Source organism: Pseudochaenichthys georgianus, chromosome 21 (assembly GCF_902827115.2).
Source record: "Pseudochaenichthys georgianus chromosome 21, fPseGeo1.2, whole genome shotgun sequence".
Taxonomy (NCBI): domain Eukaryota; kingdom Metazoa; phylum Chordata; class Actinopteri; order Perciformes; family Channichthyidae; genus Pseudochaenichthys; species Pseudochaenichthys georgianus.
Window position 1 is genome coordinate 28,213,941 of NC_047523.1, and position 22,599 is coordinate 28,236,539.

The following is a 22,599-nucleotide window of genomic DNA, read 5'->3' on the forward strand; positions in this document are numbered from 1 at the left end:
TCTTGGCAGGCTGTCACTGGTTAAATGAACAAAAGGGAGTATGAAGGAAGCAACGGTGGACATTCCGAGCAGGAAATCTGCATCTGCTGGGATGGTGTCACTGGCTTTATAAGCATCGCTGAAAATATAACTTTCTGCAGGACCGTCAGCCTCAATGTAAACAGCCCACTGTTGCCCCGGCAGGCCTGGATGAAGAAGAGCTTGGGTTTCCCTGCCAAAGAGGGGCAATGGGATCCATTGACACGTTCCATCAGTCTCTTGATCTCGACAGGTTGACCGTCCACACCGTGAACACTCCCCTCCTTGCCGTGGATGCAGCAAACCAGACAATCCATCGGATTGTGGTTCCTTCTGCCGAATAATAAAAAAAAACTGTCAATTTAAATCTGAATTATTTTGAGAAGCTAAGAGCTCAAATGTACAGTATTGGTGTCGCGAGTGAGCCCTCTATGTAATGGCCCACTTGTTCGCACCCAGTCCTTTTAACACACACACACACACACACACACACACACACACACACACACACACACACACACACACACACACACCTGATATCTGCCTGCTCCTCGTGTAACACAATAATCTTTATTATAAATTAAGTTAATAGTAAGGGACCATATCAGCCAAGCTTCTCACATGGAAATGTATCACAAGGCCAAGTAATGCAGTGCCTATAGACCACCCCGTCATTCAGGCTGTTACTGCTCTACCCCACCCCCCGCTGGCCGCTAAGGGACTATCAATGGTACAACTAACAGTAAAAGATCACAAAAGCATGCAAATAACACAAACACATGGCACTTCTATTAGGGAATCACTACACACATGACACGTCTATTTAAAGAAAGCACTACACACATCACACCATGAACATGCTCTCCCACTCACTGGCCGTTAAGTAGTACAAATTGAACAGTCACTGGCACTGGTGGGCAAATGACAACGAGTGGCACTATTTGCACTCCATACACCCTTTGTTCATTTAACCAGTGACAGCCTGCCAAGACATGGCCCGAGTTAAAATAGTTATGGTCCGCTCTCGGTCAGGAACACCTCAGACCGAGAGGAGTTAAAAGTTATTTATCTCACCCTTCCTTAAGCGCAGCGTGTTCCAATACTGAGCGACCCAGGGATCTGGTTGGAAGACAGAAGCTGGAGACTTGGCGTGCGTCTCCCAATAGTTTGGAGCGCGCCCGACTCAGATGCGCACTGGCCCTGATAGGAAGCGTGCGGTGCGAAAGACAGGAACTTGAGTGCGTTGCAATAAACAGGAACTTGGGAGCGTTGCAATTCTGCCTTCAACCGACCCGTCGATCAGCGGCTGGCAGCCGTACAGCAAATCGCAGTGCAGCAGAACTTCCACAGTGGACCTTCGCCTCACGGTCGCTTCCTCGTCGATCCGTCCAGAGCCTTGCTTCCCGTTTCCTCTTCGCCTCGTAGCTTCACCTTTTCCGTTCTCCCGGCTCTCCCGGTAAATGTCCCGGCTTCTCGCTTTAACCAACCACCGGCCAATCCACGTAGCTCCCTGGAAGGCTTGGCAGGCAGCAGCCAATCACGCTGCCCTCATCCAGCTGATTCACACCAGCTGCGACAACACACTCCGCCTACCTGACAGGCTCACCCTTTTTATGAATGGAAACACACATTTGTCCCCACTTCTGCTTAAAATACATATACACACAGTAAATATAACGCATCATCATTTGACATACAACAATTCCATCCCTACTGTAGTGTTGTCATTTGGTATACATGTGTATCTTGCTTTGTTATACAACTCAGGAGACAGCGAGTTTCGTTAACTGTGCTTTATTCCCGCTCTGTACTACCTAATAACCCGTGTCCCGCATATAACATTCCGGGTATCCACAACTCCGGACCAAATGGTATGTCACAACATTACACCTACTGGCGACATTTGTAACTAACAACTGTAAACTAAACAGTAATACTGGGAGGGTATAAGAATAGCCTATATACTGAATGAAGAAAACAGCAACACCAGAATAATGTTCACATGCGGCATGCCACATTTGAATGGTTTCTGTTGTTGTTGTTGTTGTTGTTGTTGTTGTTGTTGTTGTTGGTATTCGAATGGAAATCGTAGGCCATTGCTTTGAGACCCCTTTGAGTTTAAATACCTAACGTTTGTTTAAGAAAGTAGGCTATGTTTTCTATATTTCTCCAATTCACTTATATTATGCATATATAAAATGATATTCCAACAACATACACATTTAGAAAAAATGAAATATACTGGCTTAACATGGAGACATTTTGTTGAATGTTTGTAGAAGTAAAACATAAAATGGAGGGAGAGAGACGAACAGAGAGAATGCTTGAATCACCTTTTATGCTAATAAGAAATCCACTTTTTCTGAAACATTTACTTTAATCCAGTAAAATATAGCTGAACTTTTATAACCATTAATTAAGAATTATGTTCTATTGCAAAGTGCAAAGGCACCATCACCAGCAGGGGGCGCTGAACATCTCTCTCCTCTCATTGGTGTCAGGTGACCCGCTGGTGACCCGGATGTTGACATGATGGTTTTACCCGGCCGCTACCATGAATAACTGCTAGCATCTTCACAATCACATCTTCATAATAACACAAATTGATGCCCTGAAAAACATCTCAAATTCGTGTCTGAGACTTTATTCATTTTCTCACACAAAAGGACAGACATTTATAAACATGTCTCAAGAAGGATATACATCACCAGCAGGGATAACCAGCGCAGACACGAGGTTTGTTGATTTATTAATTACTAATTGTTTAACGTTTGCTTTACATTAATGACACAATGCTGGCAATGCTACCGCTAACCGGTTCTACTGTCGCAAAGTCTTGTAATAATGATACACAACGTTAGCTAGTAATGATTGAATGAACGCTGTCAAGTTTCTCAGTCACAGTGAAATATTGACCTAACATTACCAATACATGTTAGGTCATACATTTTAGACAACTGAAAAACATGTTGCAAGCTGTTTTTAGCAGAACAGTTGTTAAAGTTAGCTGTATGTTGAAGGGTATCTTGGTTACGACTAGAGGTCTTAATGCTTTTCTGTTTGTTTTTTTTTGCCATCAAAAGGCAGCCATTCTTTAATTATATTTTGTATATTTAAAGCTCCAAATGTGTCCTTCAGAGACTCTCTGTAAGCATCAGATAAAAAAGATGTTTAATTGAATGACAGGACCTGCGTCAACGTCTAACGTTACAAAAGAGAGCAACACATCCGGGCATTTTGCCTCTACGTCCTCACTGATGAGACTAGCTCGTACGTGTGATGGACAAACCCTCTTATCCAGGTACTATTACATTGTTAGCCAAAACCCTCACATGTGGTCATTTAACTATGACTAGAACTATGACCATTCATTGCAATTCAGAACTTCTAGCAGTATTATATTTACAAAGTCTATGTTTTAACTCATTTATATCTCCTTTATGAATTGTCTTTTTCTTCAATATATTTAGTTTTTTAATACTTATTGGTTATTGCCTATTTAAAGCACTTTAAATTGCCTTTTTGTCTGAAATGTGCTTTATAAATTAACTAACCTTAACCTTAACATGTCGAGTTTTTGTAATGTAAAGACCCTGGTTAGGCAGAGTAATATGGCATAATGTTCCAGCCTTAGCTATTGGTATTGGCTATATATGTTTTAACTAACTAGCTGACAGTTAAAATTAGCATTTTAAATATCAATATAATACACATTTTCCCTCGAATAGAATAAAGGTTTTATGAAGCTGAAACATTGTTTTAAGAAGATTGTCTCTGAGGCACAGAAAGAGCCAGATTTGAACAACCCTTATAGTAGTTTTTGATCTGGAGTTTTGTGTACAACAATGAAATATCCCTTTTTTGCACTATCACAAAAGGAATAAAGCCCTCACAAACTTGAAAATGTATTAGTTTTTACTTATATATCGAAGAGGAGAACAAAGGGCTCAGATGGCTCAGCAATACGTTGTATCCCTGACTATGATGATGATGATGATGATGATGATATATTTTATGATTTCAATGACACTTTTGCTTGCTGTGTGGAGAAACATAATTACAATGAAATGTCATACACTGTCAACCTGCTTTTGATATTGTTACCACAACATTCACACCAAAACATTGAAGAATGGTTTCCTGAATGAGTGAGGGTTTGATATTGGAAGAGTAGAACAACCCTGCTCACAGAGTAGCACATCATGGTCACAAAGGCCCTACGTTGCTGTGGACGTAACCGGATGTATGATTACATAGAAGAAGCTCATGAGACACTGTGTTTTACATACAATAGCATGATGACACAGCCCCTAGGGAGACTACTTCCATTCTTGCAAGGATAATAAATACATGTATCCTGCCTGATATTGAATCTCAAGCCGGTGACGAGTGATATTTTTCTAACACTGTTTTTGGATGCTTGTTCAACAGCTTGAATTCAGATGAATCGCAGAGGACCAACCCCAAGAAAACACCTATTCAGATCCTGCATGAATATGGCACCAAGAGTGGTAACCTCCCTGTGTACGTGATGGAGAAGGCTGAAGGGGAGGCTCACCAGCCAAGCTTTGTCTTCAGTGTGAAGATTGGAGATGTGTTCTGCACAGGTACTGTCCCGCCTCCTGCTGGGCTTCAAGCTGCCTGTCACCTGAGCCTTCTTCAAGTCTCAAGTGACAGCAGCCAAGGAAGAATAAACATACAACACACACTGACTGTTGTTACTGCTCCTCTCCATTTCCCCATAGAACAAACACAGATTCACGTGCATTCAGATACGAAATGAATGACAGAAAGATGCAGGATTATTATTCAAGAATCTTCAAGTGAAACAACTTAGTAATTATAATGAAGTAAACAATGATTGACACAATTGTTTTACAAAATAAAACTCTTGAAATATATTTGAAGCTAAGAAAAGGAACATGCATTTGGGCAAGGTGTTTTTATTTGAGTTAAAAATCCTATGACTAAAATTCAGAAAGAGCACTCCAGCAATGCGTTATCTTTGTTTGCAGGCGTGGCGGTTGCTGCAGTATTCTTTCAAATAAATCGATAGTTACGGCTGTAACTACGGTTCTATGAGTCCCGGATGACCGCCAGAGGCGGTGCTTCAAGCACTGGATATGTCCATCGCGCGCATGCGCAGCTTGAGTACCAATAACAACAAAGTCACCTGTGACCCACGTGACACCGGCTATATCAGCCGGTGTCGTCAGAGGATCTGTTCCCAGAATCTTCTCGCGAGCACACAATAATTCTGAGTGACAGGGAACTCTGGCGGTCATCCGGGACTCATAGAACCGTAGTTACAGCCGTAACTATCGTTCTATTTCGTCCCTACTGACCGCCAGAGGCGGTGCTTTAAGCACTGGATGACTTATACCAACAATGTCATGAAGAATTCAAGCCCTTGCTCACCACTGGAAGCAGCGGAGCTCGGCAAAAGGACCACGCCCAAAGAATGGGGAGTGGCGACATTGACCTGATGACAACTGGAGAATGTGGCAGAAGGCGCCAGAAGACGCCCACGACGCAGATGGTCTCCTGAATGTCAAAGCGTGCCAGCTGGGCAGGCTGATTGAAGTGGGTTTGTGGAAGGACCCCGGGCGGGAATGCCACATTTGCCCAAAGGGCAACGCCTGAGAGTCTCACCTCGGGCATGTATTGTTTATGGAGAGGACATGCAACTCCCCGACTCGCTTCCCTGAGGCTATGGCAAGCAGAAATGCTGCCTTCGTAGGCAGTCACCTAAGCCCCACCTGGGCCAGGGGCTCGAAGGGAGGAGATGATAGGGCATCCGGCAGCAGGGGCAGGTCCCAAGCCGGAGCCCTCGGGTTGCTAGGGGAACACTGCCGTAAAGCCCCTCTCATAAAGAGGGACACCGACCTGTGGCACCCCGCCGTGGCGCCGTCAACCCGAACATGTCGGGCAGAAATCGCAGCCACATAAATTCAGAGTGGAGTGAGAACGTCCACTATCTAGAAGGGACTGTTGTCTAAGCAACGACGTACATGCTGTCCTCAAGGAACACACACATTCTTGCCCCCCAGTTGGGGTAGAAAGTGCGTGAGTGCAAGCTGCACAGCCCGAAGCTCTAGCACGTTGACCTGGCGCGCACTCTCCTGGGCAGACCGCTGACCCTGAACGGTCCTGCCCTGCCGCACTGCACCCCACCCTGAGAGACATGCACCTATGGTGATGGTCTCCTGGCGGGATGGGATGGCGCCCATGGGCACGCCTACCAGGAGATAGGCCCCTCCAGCGTGACAGAGAGTGGAGGCAATGCTGCGACACCCTGACTTCCCTGTGCCTGTGCCACTTGGCGTCCAAGTGAAGGCTGTTCAGCCACATCTGCATGGGGCGCAACGACAGCGGGCCTAAGGGCCCAGCGGCCGAGGCAGCTGCCAGTCTGCCCAAGGGCCGGAGGAACTGAATATAAGGCACCCTCTTGCCCGGCCCACGTGGAAGTAGGCATCCCTCAAGTCCACGGTTGAGAACCACTCCACCTGTGCATATGCTGTGGTCAGCATATAGAATGGCAGCACCTTCAGGAATCTGTTGATTCCTCTGAGGTCCAAGATCGGGCGAAATCCGCCGACTTTCTTGCTCACGAGAAAGTACGCCGAGTAGAACCCCCTGGGCTAAGCAGAGGGTCTTACTGGCTTGATTGCGTCCTTGGACAGAAGGACGGACAACTCTTGGCCCAGAGCTAGGGCCCCTGCCGGGCTGACGACTGTCAATTAGACCCAGCCGAAGGCTAGGGGCCGGAGCTGCGGTCCGTACCCCTGGGTTAAGGTGAAAACCACCCAAGGGACGGAAGTACAGACTGCCCAGTAACTGAGCTGCTGCTGGGAAAGCAGCCGACGACCCCCCCCGGGATTTCAGGGCCCAGCCCCCCGGACCCTGGAGCCTCTTGGGGGGCTCCGGTAAGGCTCTGGGGCACGAGGCCGCCTGAAAGGCGGGCGACCTGGGGCACGAAAGTCATTGGGAGGCGGTTGAGTGGGCCGCTAAGACCTCTGCAGAACACCCCTGTAATCCGGCGGCTGAGTGTGGCTGCTAGAGCAGCCCCTGGGCCTGCTGGGAGTGGACACAGGTCTGCGAAGACCCGAGTGCTGCTGCCTGGTCTGCCTAGCTTGGGCGGCACGCTCCAGTGCCTCCAGGGCAGCTGACCTAAACAGCTCCCCTGGCTCGACTGGTACGCTACGGAGGACTCTCCTACATGCCTCAGTTAGTGGTGACTGGGCCAGCGATACCTGGCGACGAGTCTGTACCAGCGACAAGGCGTCCTCATACAGAGGTGCGCCAACCGAAGGAGGGGCGCCAACCGAAGGAGGGGGGGGACAGGCGGCCCGCTAGCAGCCCCCATACCGGGCCCAGGCTGTAGGGCCAAGAGGCGACTTCATCATGCCCCTATCGGCAGCTAGCCGATCCACTTTAGAGGACAGACGTTTCTAGTCCTTCTATTGGGGGGAGCACACATAGCCATCGCTCCCTCAAGTGCCGGGAACGGCCGAATTGATCTGGAGGAGGATGTGACAAGGAAAGGTGTCTGTTGGCTGCTGCCAGACGTTCCACCTCAGTGATTCTAGCCACTCTGAGCGCCCGAGGCATGCAGCTACAGCTCATGCAGGCGTTTACCGTGAGAACCTCCCGCAGATGCTCGAATTTCGTCCCCACTCAAGAGAAGCCATACAGGCGCTACATGAATGAACCATTTTGTAGGTAGCCAGATGCAGCGTAGCCGGGAGCGGGTGCGGGAACACAGCCTTCACCAGCTACCTGCTTAATGGAAAGAGTAGAGCGTTGCTGCTACTCGCCGAACAGAAAGAGGGATGTAATTACACCCACGTTACCGTCAGAGGGAGCGGGAGCGAGAGCACTGCCTTCACCTCGCTGGATTAATAAACACAGCAGTTCAGCGTCTACCAGGAGCGGGGGCGAGAACACTGCCGGCTGAGTTAGAGACGAATGCCAGATGCAGCATAACCGGGAGCGGGTGCGGGAACACAGCCTTCACCAGCTACCTGCTTAACGGGATAACAGGGCAGTTCCGCGTCTACCAGGAGCGGGGGCGAGAACACTACCTTCACTGGTTGAGTTAGAGACGAATGCCAGATGCAGCGTAACCGGGAGCGGGTGCGGGAACACAGCCTTCACCAGCTACCTGCTTGACGGATAAACAAGGCAGTTCCGCGTCTACCAGGAGCGGGGGCGAGAACACTGCCTTCACTGGTTGAGCTGGAGACGAATGCCAGATGCAGCGTAACCGGGAGCGGGTGCGGGAACACAGCCTTCACCAGCTACCTGCTGAACGGGAAGAGTAGAGCGGTGCTACTACTCGCCGAACAGAAAAAGGGATGTAGCTACATCCGCATTACCGGTAGAGGGAGCGGGAGCGAGAGCACTGCCTTCACCTAGCTGGGTAAAATAAAGAAGCTTAACAGTATACGCAAGACGTTAGCCGAGCGGCTGCTGCTAACGATCAAGCGAGATCAAGTCAAATAACACACATGTTTAAGACCAGATAACTAGCTTCTAAAGAAGAGAACAGCATAGAGCCGTAGTTACAGCAGTAACCATGGCTAGGGCTCACACGGCATATAACCGTAGTTACAGTAGTAACTATGGCCAGTACTTACACGGCTTAGACCGTAGTTACAGTCGTAACTATGGCCAGTACTTACGCAGCATAGAGCCGTAGTAACTCTGGCCAGTACTTGCACGGCTTGGAACCGTAGTTACAGTAGTAACTATGGCCAGTACTTACATTACATTACATTGCATTTAGCTGACGCTTTTATCCAAAGCGACTTACAATAAGTACATTCGACCAGGAAGACACAACCTTGAAGAAAACAGAATCATAAAGTACATCAGGTTTCATAGAGCCAAGTATTTCAAGTGCTACTCAACTGGCTATAGATAAGCCAGTCCTTTATTAGTATATAAGTGCTCTGTTAGCAGTTCTTTGTTAGTAATTCTATCGCTCGAGGTGGAGTCGAAAGAGATGAGTTTTCAGTCTGCGCCGGAAGGTGTGTAAGCTTTCTGCGGTCCTGATTTCAATGGGGAGCTCATTCCACCATTTTGGAGCCAGGATAGCAAACCCACATGTTTTTGCTGATGGGAACTTGGGTCCCCCTCGCAGCGAGGGTGCAGCGAGTCGTTTGGCTGATGCAGAGCGTAGAGCACGCACTGGGGTGTACAGTTTAACCATGTCCTGGATGTAGGAAGGGCCAGATCCATTCGCAGCATGGTAAGCAAGTACCAGTGTCTTGAACTGAATTCTAGCAGTTACCGGAAGCCAATGAAGGGAGCGGCGTGGTGTGGGAAAATTTAGGAAGGTTGAAGACCAGACGAGCCGCTGCATTCTGAATGAGTTGCAGAGGTCGGATGGCACTTACATGGCTTAGAACCGTAGTTACAGTATTAACTATGGCAGTGGCGGCTGGTGGAAAATATTTTTGGTGGGGCTGTTGATATAGTAGTGCTGCACGATTAATCGAAAAAAGATCGTGATCTCGATTCAGACACCTATGCGATCTCATTTCTAAATTACGGCAATCCTATGACGTCAAGCTGATTTTTTTTGTGTGGATTTTTTTACATTTTTTAATTATTTTGCATCTGAATAATACCAACTTGCAATGTCAATCATACTTAAACAATGTAAAGCAAATATGCTCTATACATTTAACATTAAAGTACCATGATCGCATCCAAATGGTAGTGTTCTGTCTGTCTCTCCTCCTCTCATGCAGTGTTAACGCTGCAGCCACTAGTGTTGCCAGTTTTTGCGGAAGGAATAAGCAACCAGGTCTATGAAAACAAGCGCAAAAGAACATGAGCACTTTAAACCTATATATGTTGGGTCTACAAGCTCACAACCGCAACAACCATTATTACTTACTACCAAGCAACTTTACAGAAAGATAAGCCCAATGTGGCTTATAATAAGTATACCTGGCAACACTCACAGACTGCAGCACGTGAGGGCAGGAGCCGGCAGTATGTTTACAGAAGCGTTAGCATTAGCACTGATTAGCAAAGAGTGACGAGAGCGACTAGTAGTACAGGAAAAACAGAAATGAGTGACACCGAAATGAGTGACGAGGAGGTCGAGGACAATGACAACAACACCGATGAAAATCCCGGTGGCGACTCTGGCGAGAGTGAGAGGGAAGTTGTGCTTGTGCCGAAAAAAGTAGATGGACTGTGCTAGTAGCTAGGCAGCTATGCTTTATTTACATTTATTCTGAAGCTGTAACTTTATGTTCCGTTCCGTTTTTATATTCAGTACTGACTGCAGTATTTAAGTTAATCCTTTTGATTCAGTGACATTACTACTCAGTGGAGTCTAGCACTTTGTTTAAGTTTATGTTTTTTTCAGTACAAGAACCTTTAAGTGCAGTAGTTGAACTGGGTGCTAGCCGGCTAGGCTTTTTTTTATATTATTATTCTAAAGCGGTGACTGTTTTGTTTTTATATTCAGCACTGTGGTGAGGTATTTTAAGTAACTTAAGTGCATTCCTCCCTGTAACAAACAGGTTGGTGTTGTTGTACAGTAGTTGGGTGTCCTGTCACCGTGGACAGGTGCTATTGCAAAGTTTACATTTTGTTATTATAAAGCTGCAACAATTCTATTTTTTATGTTCAGCACTCAGGCAGCAGCAATATCTTTATTTTAGTGTGCGAAAAAGTACACGTCCCACCGTCCGGGACGTGTTATTTACAATATCGGACAAGTAGATCTTTCAATTCACTTGTCCGGCGGACAAGTGACGTTTTTCGGCCTGATTTATTGACAAATTATTGATACATTCAGTTTACAAAAGGCAGAACTCATTCGCAAATTGTACGTGTCCGCCATTGTTCGTTTAGAAATGTAGTTTCAGTTCTGCTTGTCGATTCTTAAGGAAATGCATCTCGCCGCTTTCTGTACAGTTAACGGGGCGGGGCGGAGCGGGGTGGTAAGTGTAGCACAGTGGCAGGGTTGGGAAGCAAAACTCGGTTCCGAGTAGGAACAAATAACAATTGTCCGGTACCGGGATTAATAAGAGTTGTGAGGACAGGAGGCGAGGCCGAGCCCCCGAGCCCCGCGGACTGCAGCTCTCTCTATGCTCCGTATCAGCTCAGCGTCTCTCTCTCTCTCTCTCTCTCTCTCTCTCTCTCTCTCTCTCTCTCTCTCTCTCTCTCTCTCTCTCTCTCTCTCTCTCTCTCTCCACACAGCAGATCCGCTGCCCGTTTAACAGCCTCATCTTTGTCAAATTTCTTATGTTCTTTCTCTAACACGTAATGAAGGTTATTAAGCGTTTTAGCTCCTGTGTTGTTAATATTGACCGCCATTTCCTTTATGAAGTAAAGCAGCCTCCCTGTTAGTATCCTCGCGCTGTCCTCACATCCCCGGACCCCCAGACTCGGAGGAGCACAGGGATGTCAGTATTGTTTATGAAGCAGAAGCAGGTGTGTTAGGTCGCAGGAGGAGGTCGCAGCGTGGCGCAGCCGCAGCGCAGCCGCAGCGCGGCGCAGACGCTCCTGGTGCGTTTAGGGGGTTAACAACCTGTAGCTCCGACTGCAGTCGCGAAGCTGCACGCGGCCAGCTGCTGATATAGCCGGTGTCACGTGGGTCACAGGTGACTTTGTTGTTATTGGTACTCGAGCTGCGCATGCGCGCGATGGACATATCCAGTGCTTAAAGCACCGCCTCTGGCGGTCAGTCGGGACGAAATAGAACCTCTATTTACCTTGTTTGTTTTAAAACTAAGGTATTTGACTTCAGGGAAAGAACAGAGCAGGTTAAGAGAGAGGATGAGAAACAATTCCAAAGCTGTCAGTGTTGAGGTGATTGTTTTTTTAAATTTATTTATTTATTCATTTATTTAACAGGGACAGTGCACATTAATGAACATTTCTGTAAACGTGCCAGAGTTAGCCAAGAGGATATTTTTCATCTGTAGTCCCTGGACAGATTTTAAAAGAGAAATGAGTGATGAGAAATAATCTAGTTTTTAATCAACAAAAAACAGCATGCTTTTGAAATGGGACATTTTTGTCCCTCTATGCCCATATGTCCTCTCCAGTAGCCTCCCAGGTTAACCTTTACTGGCCGTATTACAGGACACCAGACTTACTTTTGTGTTTGTAATTGTATTTTGTTTCAGGTCAAGGTCCCAGTAAAAAGGCTGCTAAACACCAGGCGGCAGAGGCGGCTCTCAATATTCTGCAGATAGACGCTGGAGCAGTGTGAGTAGAGCTGGAAGTGTTACAGAAATAAAACTGATTAGCAGCGAATATTGATCGATTAATACTTAAATTTCGTTTTTGAAATACAATTTCTGTCAAATGAATGAATGAATCTTCTATGGTAGTAAACTGCGTTCTTTTGGCTTTATGAGTTGGAGTTAGACTTAAATAATGTATTATATCAGTTGATAATAAAATAATTAGTTGCAGGAGATTTAATGAAAATAACATTATGCTAAAACTTGAACTAAATAAATACATAAATGAAATTGTTTAACTGACATTTTCTCCTCGTCCTGGGAGAGGGATCCCTCCTCTGTTGCTCTCCCTGAGGTTTCTCCCATTTTTCCCTTTAAACTGGGTTTTCTCCGGAAGTTTTCCTTGTACGATGTGAGGGTCTAAGGACAGAGGGTGTCGTATTGTCATACTGATATTTTGTACAAACTGTGAAGACCACTGAGACAAATGTAACATTTGTGATATTGGGCTATATAAATAAACATTGTTGATTGATTGATTGATTGATTGATTGATTGATTGACTGACATCCTGTTGATCTGTAACCACTGTGGGAATCACTTTGACGGCATTTTTCAAACAGGAAGGTTCCCGTGAAGTCTGAGAGTAACGGTGTCGTATCAGAAACCAACAACCACCCCAACTCAGTGGGGATACTGCAGGTGAATCACAGCTGTGTGTGTGTGTGTGTGTGTGTGTGTGTGTGTGTGTGTGTGTGTGCGTGTGCGCGTGCGTGCGTGCGTTATTAGCTATTGCAATTTGCAAATTAGTGTGTATACTTATTTCCAGGTTGAATAGTAAAAAACAAAAGTAGTCAAAGCTTCATATACGTATTTACTTCCAGAGATTAAATATCTTGTTTGTTTATTAAACTGTAACTGAAAGGGGCATGCAGCAATAGCAATATATCCTTAACTATAACAACTGTATTTTTCTTTCTCCCACATCTTTCTCCATTTTCCCTTTTTTGTATTTCTTTCTTTGTGAATATTGGTTCTCAGTACAATCACAAGGCATTTCATAATACACTTCCTAGAAGTCACCTCTATTGCTACAAAAACAACCGATTGAGTTAAATGTAAAAAACAATACATTATATAAACTCTAACTCAGATTTCCCTCTCGTCATTACATGTGTCTCTCCTTCAGGAGTTGGCGCTGCAGAGAGGATGGCGTCTTCCTGATTACACCGTATTAATGGAGGCTGGCCCGCCACACAAGAGAGAGTTCACTGTTACGTGTCGAATGGAGTCCCTGTCAGAGAAAGGTAGGGGTGTCATTTCAACATTTCAACATTTTGTGTTGTTGTTGTTCATAATCTAACCTCGTGTCGTGTTTCGACAGCTGTAGGGAATTCAAAGAAGGTGGCGAAAAAGACAGCTGCAGAGAAAATGGTGTCAAAGCTTCAAGGTCTGTCGGGCTGTTCTGAAATCACATGGGTATGTCAAGTATGTCTCCCCTTTGCAAAGTGACCACTGGAGGCAACTTTTCTTAGCAAATGTTCTTGGTGATAATTGGCGTTCATTTGTGTTATATTTTATTTTCCAGACTCCTAAACCAAGTGTCCGATTTGAGAACTTAAGGAACTCGTCGGCGGAGAACATAACTTCACTTAGGAGAAACCCGCTGAGCATTCCCAACACAGATTATATTCAGCTGATGCTGGAGCTGTCCAAGGAGCAGGGCTTTGAGGTCACATACTTTGACATTGGTAAGAAAACACACACTGCAGTAGTGTTGCTGGGGTTGCTAAGATACAGAGGGCCTTCCTCTAAGCTCCTCTCACTAAAGAAAACACTGGGCGCCGTTTGACTGCGGCTCTAGTTATTGTTATAGATCTGCTGATAGTAAAACACCAGTAGACAGTTGAAATGAGCTTATGACTGAAACTAGAACAGATGACTGAAACTACAGTAGAACAGATGGATCAGTTTTGTTTTAAATTGCAGCCGGTGAGTCTGGTCTTTTCAGGTACAGGAAGATATAGTAGGATTTATTTTAACCAATTCTGTGGAGAACATGTTGGGATCTCCCAAATACCCCAAATGTTCAACTAAAATAGTAAGAGTGCGTGAGCCTGCTTTACAAAACAATGCAGCGTGACATGCAGAATTGTCCATTCGCTTTAAATGTAAAGCAAAAAAAAACAGTTTTGACTTAAGCTTTTTCAATTTCTTTGCAGACATTTTGATACAAAGACATTCCTTTTTTGACGGCGCCTTTGCTTTTAATGTGACGCTGCTGGGAATGTTGGGATCAAATAAGCAATAACCTACCACAGCTCTGATACCTGATAAATAAATGAGATAAAATAACAAACTGTTTTGGATAACAACGCACTGATAATCTTAACAACTATAGAAAGATAATATAAGGATTATAAATACTTTTAATCGGTGTTGCTGAACATAAGTACTGTCATGGGCTGGAGGAAGTCAAATGAGCTGAATGGAAAATGCCCACACACTGTATTTAGTCTTTAGGTCACATGTGTCAAACTCAAGCCCCGGGGGCCAAATCAGGCCCTTGGTGGATTTAATTTCGGCCCGCAGGATAATTTTTAATTACTATTAGATCTGGCCCGCCGGTATATTGCACGCACACCTTCACTCAATCCTGAGGATCTCCTCAGCTCAGAGCCTGAGCCCAAACATTGATGAACTTGCAGCCAAGATGAGATGCCAAGTATCTGCTTGAACTAGCATCACAGAGCAGCACACTGAGTTCCAATGGATGTTTCCTTCTGCACTTTCTTTCTTGAGACAACAAGGCATGTTTGGTTTGTTCTTTGAGGGAAATAGTTTTTTTGAAGCTGTTGTTGGCCTGTGGAAAAATGTGATCATAAGAAATGAAGCTGCAGATAGAGCCATAAGAAATGAATGCAACTGATTATTTAATGTTTAATGTTGTTTTTATAGGCAATAATTGAAGCTTTGTTAGTTCCAGGTTTAATATGTGCAATAAGTTAATTTCAATACGTTTTGCAATACACTTTGAACCAGTCCGGCCCTCGACTAGTACACATTTTTTTATTTTGGCCCACTGTGTATTTGAGTCTGACACCCCTGCTTTAGGTCATGTTGTAAAGCCTGTTGTTGGTGTATTCCTCAGATGAGCTGACGGTGAACGGGCAGTACCAGTGTCTAGCAGAGATCTCCACCTCCCCGGTCACCGTGTGCCACGGCACCGGCATCTCCTGTAGCAATGCTCACAACGACGCCGCACACAGCGCCCTGCAGTACATCAAGATCATGGCCACCAGCAAGTAACACTGCCACGTCTGCTCCTGCTTCACCTGTCACACATCAGCTGATCATCCATCATCCTTCACACTAGTCTTCCTGCCGTGGATGAAGTCAAGCTATATTTTTATAATTATGTGTATCACAAAGAAGATCGGGACCCGAATAACTGGACGTTCAGACTTGAATCTGGTAGAGCAGTATTTGTGAGGAGACAAATGGGATCAACATTAAGAAACAAACACAAATCAAATGTTGTCTTCAAGTTGAAGAGTTTTACTTGAGATGTCTAACGTACTGCATTTAGGATAATGTACACGTGTTATTTAAGTAGGAATAATATAAAGCACTTGTTCTTTAACTTTTTGTTTAGTTGTAAGTGGCAGTTCACCCCAAAATCAAAGATGCACTTTTTACCTCGTACCTTTTTTTGTGCTATTTATCAATCTAGAACATCTTGTTGTGAGTTAAAGATTGTTATAATAAATATATCTGGAATACTCCACAGCACCGATTTCTCCAGACTCTGTTGTGAGTAGTTGTATTAGTAGTAGTTGTACTGGCTGCTCCTGCTAACATCACAGTACGCTTCCTTCTGCAGATGGCGCTTCAGTTAAGAGGAAAACTATGTGTTTTTGATTTTGGGGTAAACTATCCTGTTTTCAAGCTGTAATTATCAAGCTGTGTTGTTTTTGCCTCTTTGTTTGTGAGGATGCAGATATATTTAGGTTGCATTTGTCTTAAATTATTTTTTTATTACAGTTTTTCCCTGTAGCAATATATTGATCTGCATTGAGCCAATAGAAGATCTCAAACGTTCATATTGCTTCAGAGATATTTGCCTTTCTGTTAAACTCAAACATGAAGACGAATTGAGATTATTTTGACTTGTGTTATATAAAAAAAAAAAGGGTATTCATTTTGGTTTACAAATGTTTGTTATTTCCTACTTACACTCCGCTGTCAGTATGCAATCTACAGTGCAAGCCTCGCTGTCTGTATCTGGTTAACTCTTAAATGGATATAACACATTACTTCATATTACCATCCTGTTGCCATTTTTTGCAGTGTGCCTCAAACTATTTGTGATATATTAAATGCATTTACTGACTGTTGTATGGAAGTATCCCTGGTGCGGAGCAGCAACAACATGAAAACAGAAAATAAACCCAAACACTAAATGTTAACAAGTGTCAGCGGAGTGATTTTTAATGGTCACCTATTATGCAATATCCACTTGTTCACGTCTTATTTCATTCATATACTCTGTGTTAAGAGATTCGGAAAGTTTCAGGAAAAATTATTCTCTCTTTTTTTCCTGATCCATTTAAAAACATGGGCTGATTTTGGCCACTTTGTGATGTCACAATGTTCAACCATGGTAGCCAGCCTTATCACCTGAATCTCCTGGAGCACCATTGTGTATGTATTTAACTAAACACTTCACAGAGGGGCGTGGCCAGCAGCAGCTCATTTGCATTTAAAGCGACAGACACAGAATCAGCACTTTTGAAACAGGGCTGAAACAGAGGGGATTATGGGACGCTACAATGGGTGATCTGCTTGGTATTTGGAGCCAAACACTTCAGAGACATGTTTTTTATATATCTTAGATCGATAATATATTCTTGAAAAATCGTTAATAGGGGACCTTTAAGTCTGGTTTCTTTTAAAGACAATTCTGGACTTGCCCAGTTTTCTATAGAAATATTGACCAATTTAGAAAACACATTGGTACAATAATTGTAATGTATTTGACGTCAATCAAAAATAATCCCAACATTCAAAAGTGGCGTTACATTCATTGATAACAGATGCTTGGTTTGCCCTTTTACGACAAATTGTTGGAAAGTGTGTGACAATGATATGTAACTTCTTAACCCTAATGATGTTGGCCGCCTCACAACAGCTTTATAAGATAACGTTAAAATGAATTGACTTCCATGGGATCTATGATAAACCACACTCGCCATCTTCTGAGTTTTACAGTTTTATTAGAACAAGCACTATGTAGCAGCAGTGTACAGTGTTCATGGAAAGATATGTACTTTGTTAAAATTGCACTTTTGAAGGTACCCATCAGGAAATAGATTTGAAAGGAACTGAGCTGACAGTGCTTTGTGATAAATGTCAGTCCAAAACTAAACACAAACAATGAGTCTAATTGGTCAAACTAAAAACATCTTTTAGTAAGGCATCTGCAACATTAATTGGCAGGCTAAGTTGTCTAGACATGCAGGTAGAATCGTGATGAAGAGGTTTTCATGATTTCCTTTTTTTTTTTTTTTATACTACCGTCTGACTATGATGCCAAACACTATGCAAAGCTTTTCTCCTACATCCACACACAACTGCTGGGATTCAGTTTTGTTCTTAAAAAAAAATCTGTAGGAGGATAGAGAAATCAGCTTCTGCAGTCGTGACACATCTTCTAAATGTGCCGTATTTACAGTGATCACCAAAAAATGATTTGGTTACATGTTGGAGAAGCAGAGCATTGCACAACATCTTTTAACCTCTGCAAGCGTTTTACAGTCCCTCCTTTTTTTTTCTTCCAAGTCAAAGTCATCTCCCTTTAAGACTTTAGACATCACCTCTATCCTCAGTTCATGTTTTCATTCGATGAGCCTGGGTAATGTGTGGAGTTTGTTAACGGAATACCTTCTTGCCATGGGGTTTCCTATCAGTAGTGTTTGTGAGGCATTAATAAATGCATTAAGGCACAGCAAGTGAAACCGACGACAACAAATTGTATCATTGAGTGTGTGATAGAATTTAAAGCACATTTAAAAAAAGAAAAGAGCAAAGCAGTACTACCCTTTTGGTGTGTGATCTACAGTACCGTATGGACAGTGCACACAAGATGGATTTGCTTCACATAGTTTTCACTCTTCATATTCACTTCTTCCTGTTGTGGCGTCACCCTAAGCGAGGGGAATCCACTTAAATAGCTCCTACACAATGTGTCGCTACTTGTGTGTTATAGTTTGTTCCTCTGTAACTCAAAAGGGGGACACTAGTTAAAACAATAAAGCTGTTTTGCAATAAATACACAAAATGCAAACTGGTGCTTTGCATAAACCATAGCAGTAGAGTCTCTGGGGAATCACACGCATTGAGATTCTTCCAGTGTTTTTGTTACCGTACACAACTGGTTCGGCTTTCAAATCTTAAACATTTCAGTAAATATTTATTTTGTTGACCCAATGAAACTGTATGTTCATGGGACGGCCTGCAGGTGGCTCTGGTGTTTCAACTGTATGTTTAGTCATGGGAGTGCCAACATAATTATGTAACTTATCAAAAGAAAAATGAATTCTTATTTAATGGTTGATTAATAATGGAAGCAATTAAGTAAGAAAAACACCAAAACAGCTGCTGGTTACTTTTTTTCATCTTTGTTTCATATCATTTTAAGTTTTTGGTTGTTAGTCAGAACGAGGATGTAAATTAAAGGCATTGCTTTGGTAAACTGTGATGGGAATTTGTAGTCTTTTTTTTCAGAAAATGAATACTTTGTTAGTTAACAACTTTTTGAACATTTAAAATTAACTGTACGACTTCTATAGCTGGATGTAGATGAGAGTCATGCCTCGTGCTGGAAATATGTATCTGTTTTCCTCATGTTTCACTGTCCAGTCTATTTTAAAGCTCAAAATCACGAGTGTCTTGAAGGCCTCACAGTCTTTACAACCTACTACACCATCTTTTCTGAGACCTCTGAATGGGGAAAGTGTTTGACGTTTGTGAGTACGGTAATATAGGGAGGGAGTTATGTGTGTATTTGTGTAACCACGTGGTTCAGAGGAGTTGGTTTCAAGTAGCAATGTTTAAAGTTAGTGTGGTGGTGAGGTGGTCCCTCTATTTACACGGACTCCATGACAGATGTGTGTTGACCTTTTAAAAAAAGAAAACATCCTTAAAGGTAGTAGTATCCTGCGTCACATGTCCAAAACACCAGAATAGGCATTTTAAAACCCACTTCTCCTCCATGATCAGCTTTGAGAGCCGCTGTTCCTCCATCAATGGACGCCATACTTCTCCTCCACTGCAGATTATTTTGAATGAGTTGTTTCCCGAGAGAGAGTACTGCTATCACACAGATTCAACAGTATTAAAAAAAGGCAAAAATAAAATAAATCTGCCAATTCACATGATGATATTTCACTAAATTCTGAGTCCAAGATATTTTATAAAAATACCTTTTTTCTACGATGATTGATACAGTAAATGCGGCTTTATGCCAGTGAAAGCTGCTCTCTAAACATGCACGTAGGTATCGTAGGTAATCAAAAGGTCTACTTCATAGATTAGTCTAACCCGAACTGCTGTCAGAAATCAAATGGCTTCGACGATAAAGCGCTTAATCGTGTGTCTTTTTAAGGCAAGGACATACTCAGAAGTCAAAGGAGCCGAGGAGAGATCTACATGGGAGTGGTACGATTGTTGCCGTGACAACTCAGCGTCCACAAGCACAATGAAGGTGATTCTTCCGGATGTTTCCAGGGATGGATGGCCGTGTGGCAGCAGGACCTCCGCAGGGTCTCTGCGCATCAGGACGTCCCTCAGCTCTGCAGCCGCTCGTCTCCCTGCACACGGACGTTTCAACATGTCTCTCTCAACATGTCTCTCTCAACATGTCCCTCTCAACATGTCTCTCTCAACATGTCTCTCTCAACATGTCTCTCTCAACATGTCCGTCTCAACATGTCTCTCTCAACATGTCCCTCTCAACATGTCCCTCTCAACATGTCCCTCTCAACATGTCTCTCTCAACATGTCCCTCTCAACACCTCATTGTGCATAGGTTACGGCTGTCGTGCCTGCGATGACGATATGACGGATGCATGTTTCGCCGTGTGCTACCATAGGTTCACCGTAGACTCCATGTTGATGAAGCCGGGGTTTTTGCGCAGCTCCCAGTACGTGTTGTTGGAGACCCACCGCTCCCTGTGGTTGGAATCAACCACTTTCCTGGAAGAGGGAGAAGGGACACATGTTAATGTAAAACTACGACAGAATAGAAGGGGCATTAAAGGTTACAAAATATGTACGAAGCCGTGGGAAGAGGGGTAATACTTCAAAGGAAAACTAAGAATTTCTGTAATTTAAGTCTTAATTTGATTGGAAACATAAAAAAGCATGTATATTCTATGAGATTTAAAAGGAAAATGATGACGAAACATGAAAATGTTAAGTATTCTCTTATTTATTACATTTAAAAAAGAAGGGAAAATTATAGAGAATAGACGAAATAATATAATATTTTGAATTTAATTTTATACAACTTTTTATATGAATTTTTATGTTTTAATTATATATTAATATGATATTTTATTACTTTGTTAAAACATACATACATATAATATGCAAAAAATAATGAGTAATTTCTATACACCGCTTGATAAATTGGATACAAATAATGAACATGTGTATTTCTGTCTTTGTGCATACACAGAGTAATACACATCTAATCTCTGTGCTTACTTGAAGAAGCGTGGCTCCATTTTGATGTTGTTCTCCTCGTTCCACTTCCTCCTGACTCTCTGCAGGTCCTCAATGCGCTGCTTATCTGAAGAGGCCATCTCCAGGTTCCCCTCCTCCAGGTGCCTGCGTGACCAAACATCACATTTCAGTTAATCAGATGTAAGTGAGATGCTGTACGAGAACAGCAACAGCATGTGAATGTACAAAACCTAAATATTAACTTGGCTTCTCAAAGTTGAAAAAGCCAACTTTTAATGATAAGTAAAAGTGAGAGTATTGACACTTTATAAAGGTCATCTCTGTCTGCACTCATCAGACAAAAAGCAATATAACAAGCAGATTTTCTTGCATTTGTATTTATTTATAGAAGGACCATGCATACAAAAACATTAATCTCAGCAAAGAGAAGAGATGCAATATGCCAGATTATAGCTAATAGCTCATTTCCATCTGTGGTCCTCAGGCAGGTTGACTCATGTTGCTATCTGTTTCTGGGAAAAGAGTGGTACAGTATTTGCACTTTGTGGCAGCAGTGTATTGGGAGCAGGAGATGTGACGCTGCACCTTTGATCGGGCCTGAAGCGGGCGTCTGTACGGGGCAGAGCATCCTTCAGCTCGGGGCAAAGCTCGTTCAGCTCGATGGCGAACCTGGTGAAGCCGTAGTACAGCTCATAGTCTGTGGGCATGGAGCCTGACGAGCAGAGGAAACAATGTTAAAAAAAATCAAATCGTCTCAGTTGATAACTTTAGTTCCGCACAGCCCGTCCTCTGGAATGCATCAGGAACAACATGTTCTGATTTAAAAAATGTATGGCCAGTAAACCAGCACATACCTGGCCTCCAGACGCATTTGGCAGAAGGTGGGACACCACAGTAAAGACCCTCATGCCATTTCCCAAAAAGCCTGTGGATGACTTTCCCTTCTTGATCCATCACAAACCCTTGCACCTCATTCACATTAGAACTCCAGTAGTTTCCCTGTAACACAAACAGTGGGTTCCTTTATTACAATGCAGTGGATTTGAATCACATCCTCACAGGGACTGCAGGAGGAGTTTTACCTTAACAAAGGTGAGTTTGCAGAGGCACGCGCTGCTCTTTGTGTTTCTGATGGTGATCTCCCCGTAGTGTTCGATCCACCGTCGGCCACTGAGGATGTTGTGCACACAGGTGGTGACTTTGTTCCATTCATATTGATCTCCAAACCTAAATGAAAATACACGAGATCAGCAGATTGGCTGGTGTGCTGCAGGAATGACATAAGCCCACAAAGGTGAAAGCAAGTCATGAATCTGTCATAATAGATATTTCGATAGGCAAAAGATAGCCCAAGAAGTAAACATTAGATTTAGAGATGAGAAAGATTCACATATTTTGAGACCTGTGTGCACTCAGACAACCCAAAGGGATGCCCTTAGGGTGAAAGCACTCTAAATAAAGAATTCCCCTAAAATGATATAGTTATTTTAGGGGCTAAAACATCTTGAACTACTCCCCGTAAAATACATTGAGTAGCTTCTTTGCAAGTACTGTCTGTTCCTTAAAGCTGGCGGTGTGCAGACCTCCATCTACTATAGTTAACTGACTATGGATA

General features: G+C 43.5%; 2 protein-coding genes across 4 annotated transcripts in view; one reads left to right on the plus strand and one right to left on the minus strand.

Moving 5' to 3' along the window:
* The first annotated feature begins 2,540 nt into the window (after positions 1-2,540).
* Positions 2,541-16,696, plus strand: prkra (protein kinase, interferon-inducible double stranded RNA dependent activator). The gene is made up of 8 exons (XM_034110374.2): positions 2,541-2,754; positions 4,450-4,625; positions 12,177-12,258; positions 12,860-12,938; positions 13,426-13,543; positions 13,621-13,715; positions 13,825-13,987; positions 15,388-16,696. The coding sequence occupies exons 1-8, from the start codon at positions 2,702-2,704 to the stop codon at positions 15,543-15,545; spliced, it is 924 nt and encodes a 307-aa protein (XP_033966265.1). The 5' UTR covers positions 2,541-2,701; the 3' UTR covers positions 15,546-16,696.
* A 1,090-nt stretch (positions 16,697-17,786) lies between these two features.
* osbpl6 (oxysterol binding protein-like 6) overlaps positions 17,787-22,599 on the minus strand; it is a 49,177-nt gene continuing 44,364 nt past the window's right edge. For all 3 annotated transcript variants that reach the window (XM_034110455.2, XM_034110457.2, XM_034110454.2), the window contains 5 exons: positions 22,067-22,211; positions 21,839-21,983; positions 21,570-21,696; positions 21,006-21,128; positions 17,787-20,492 (listed from right to left, as the gene is read on the minus strand). In XM_034110455.2, coding sequence (XP_033966346.1) covers positions 20,381-20,492; positions 21,006-21,128; positions 21,570-21,696; positions 21,839-21,983; positions 22,067-22,211 — 652 coding nt within the window. In that variant the 3' untranslated portion in view covers positions 17,787-20,380. The remainder of the gene's footprint in view (positions 20,493-21,005; positions 21,129-21,569; positions 21,697-21,838; positions 21,984-22,066; positions 22,212-22,599) is intronic.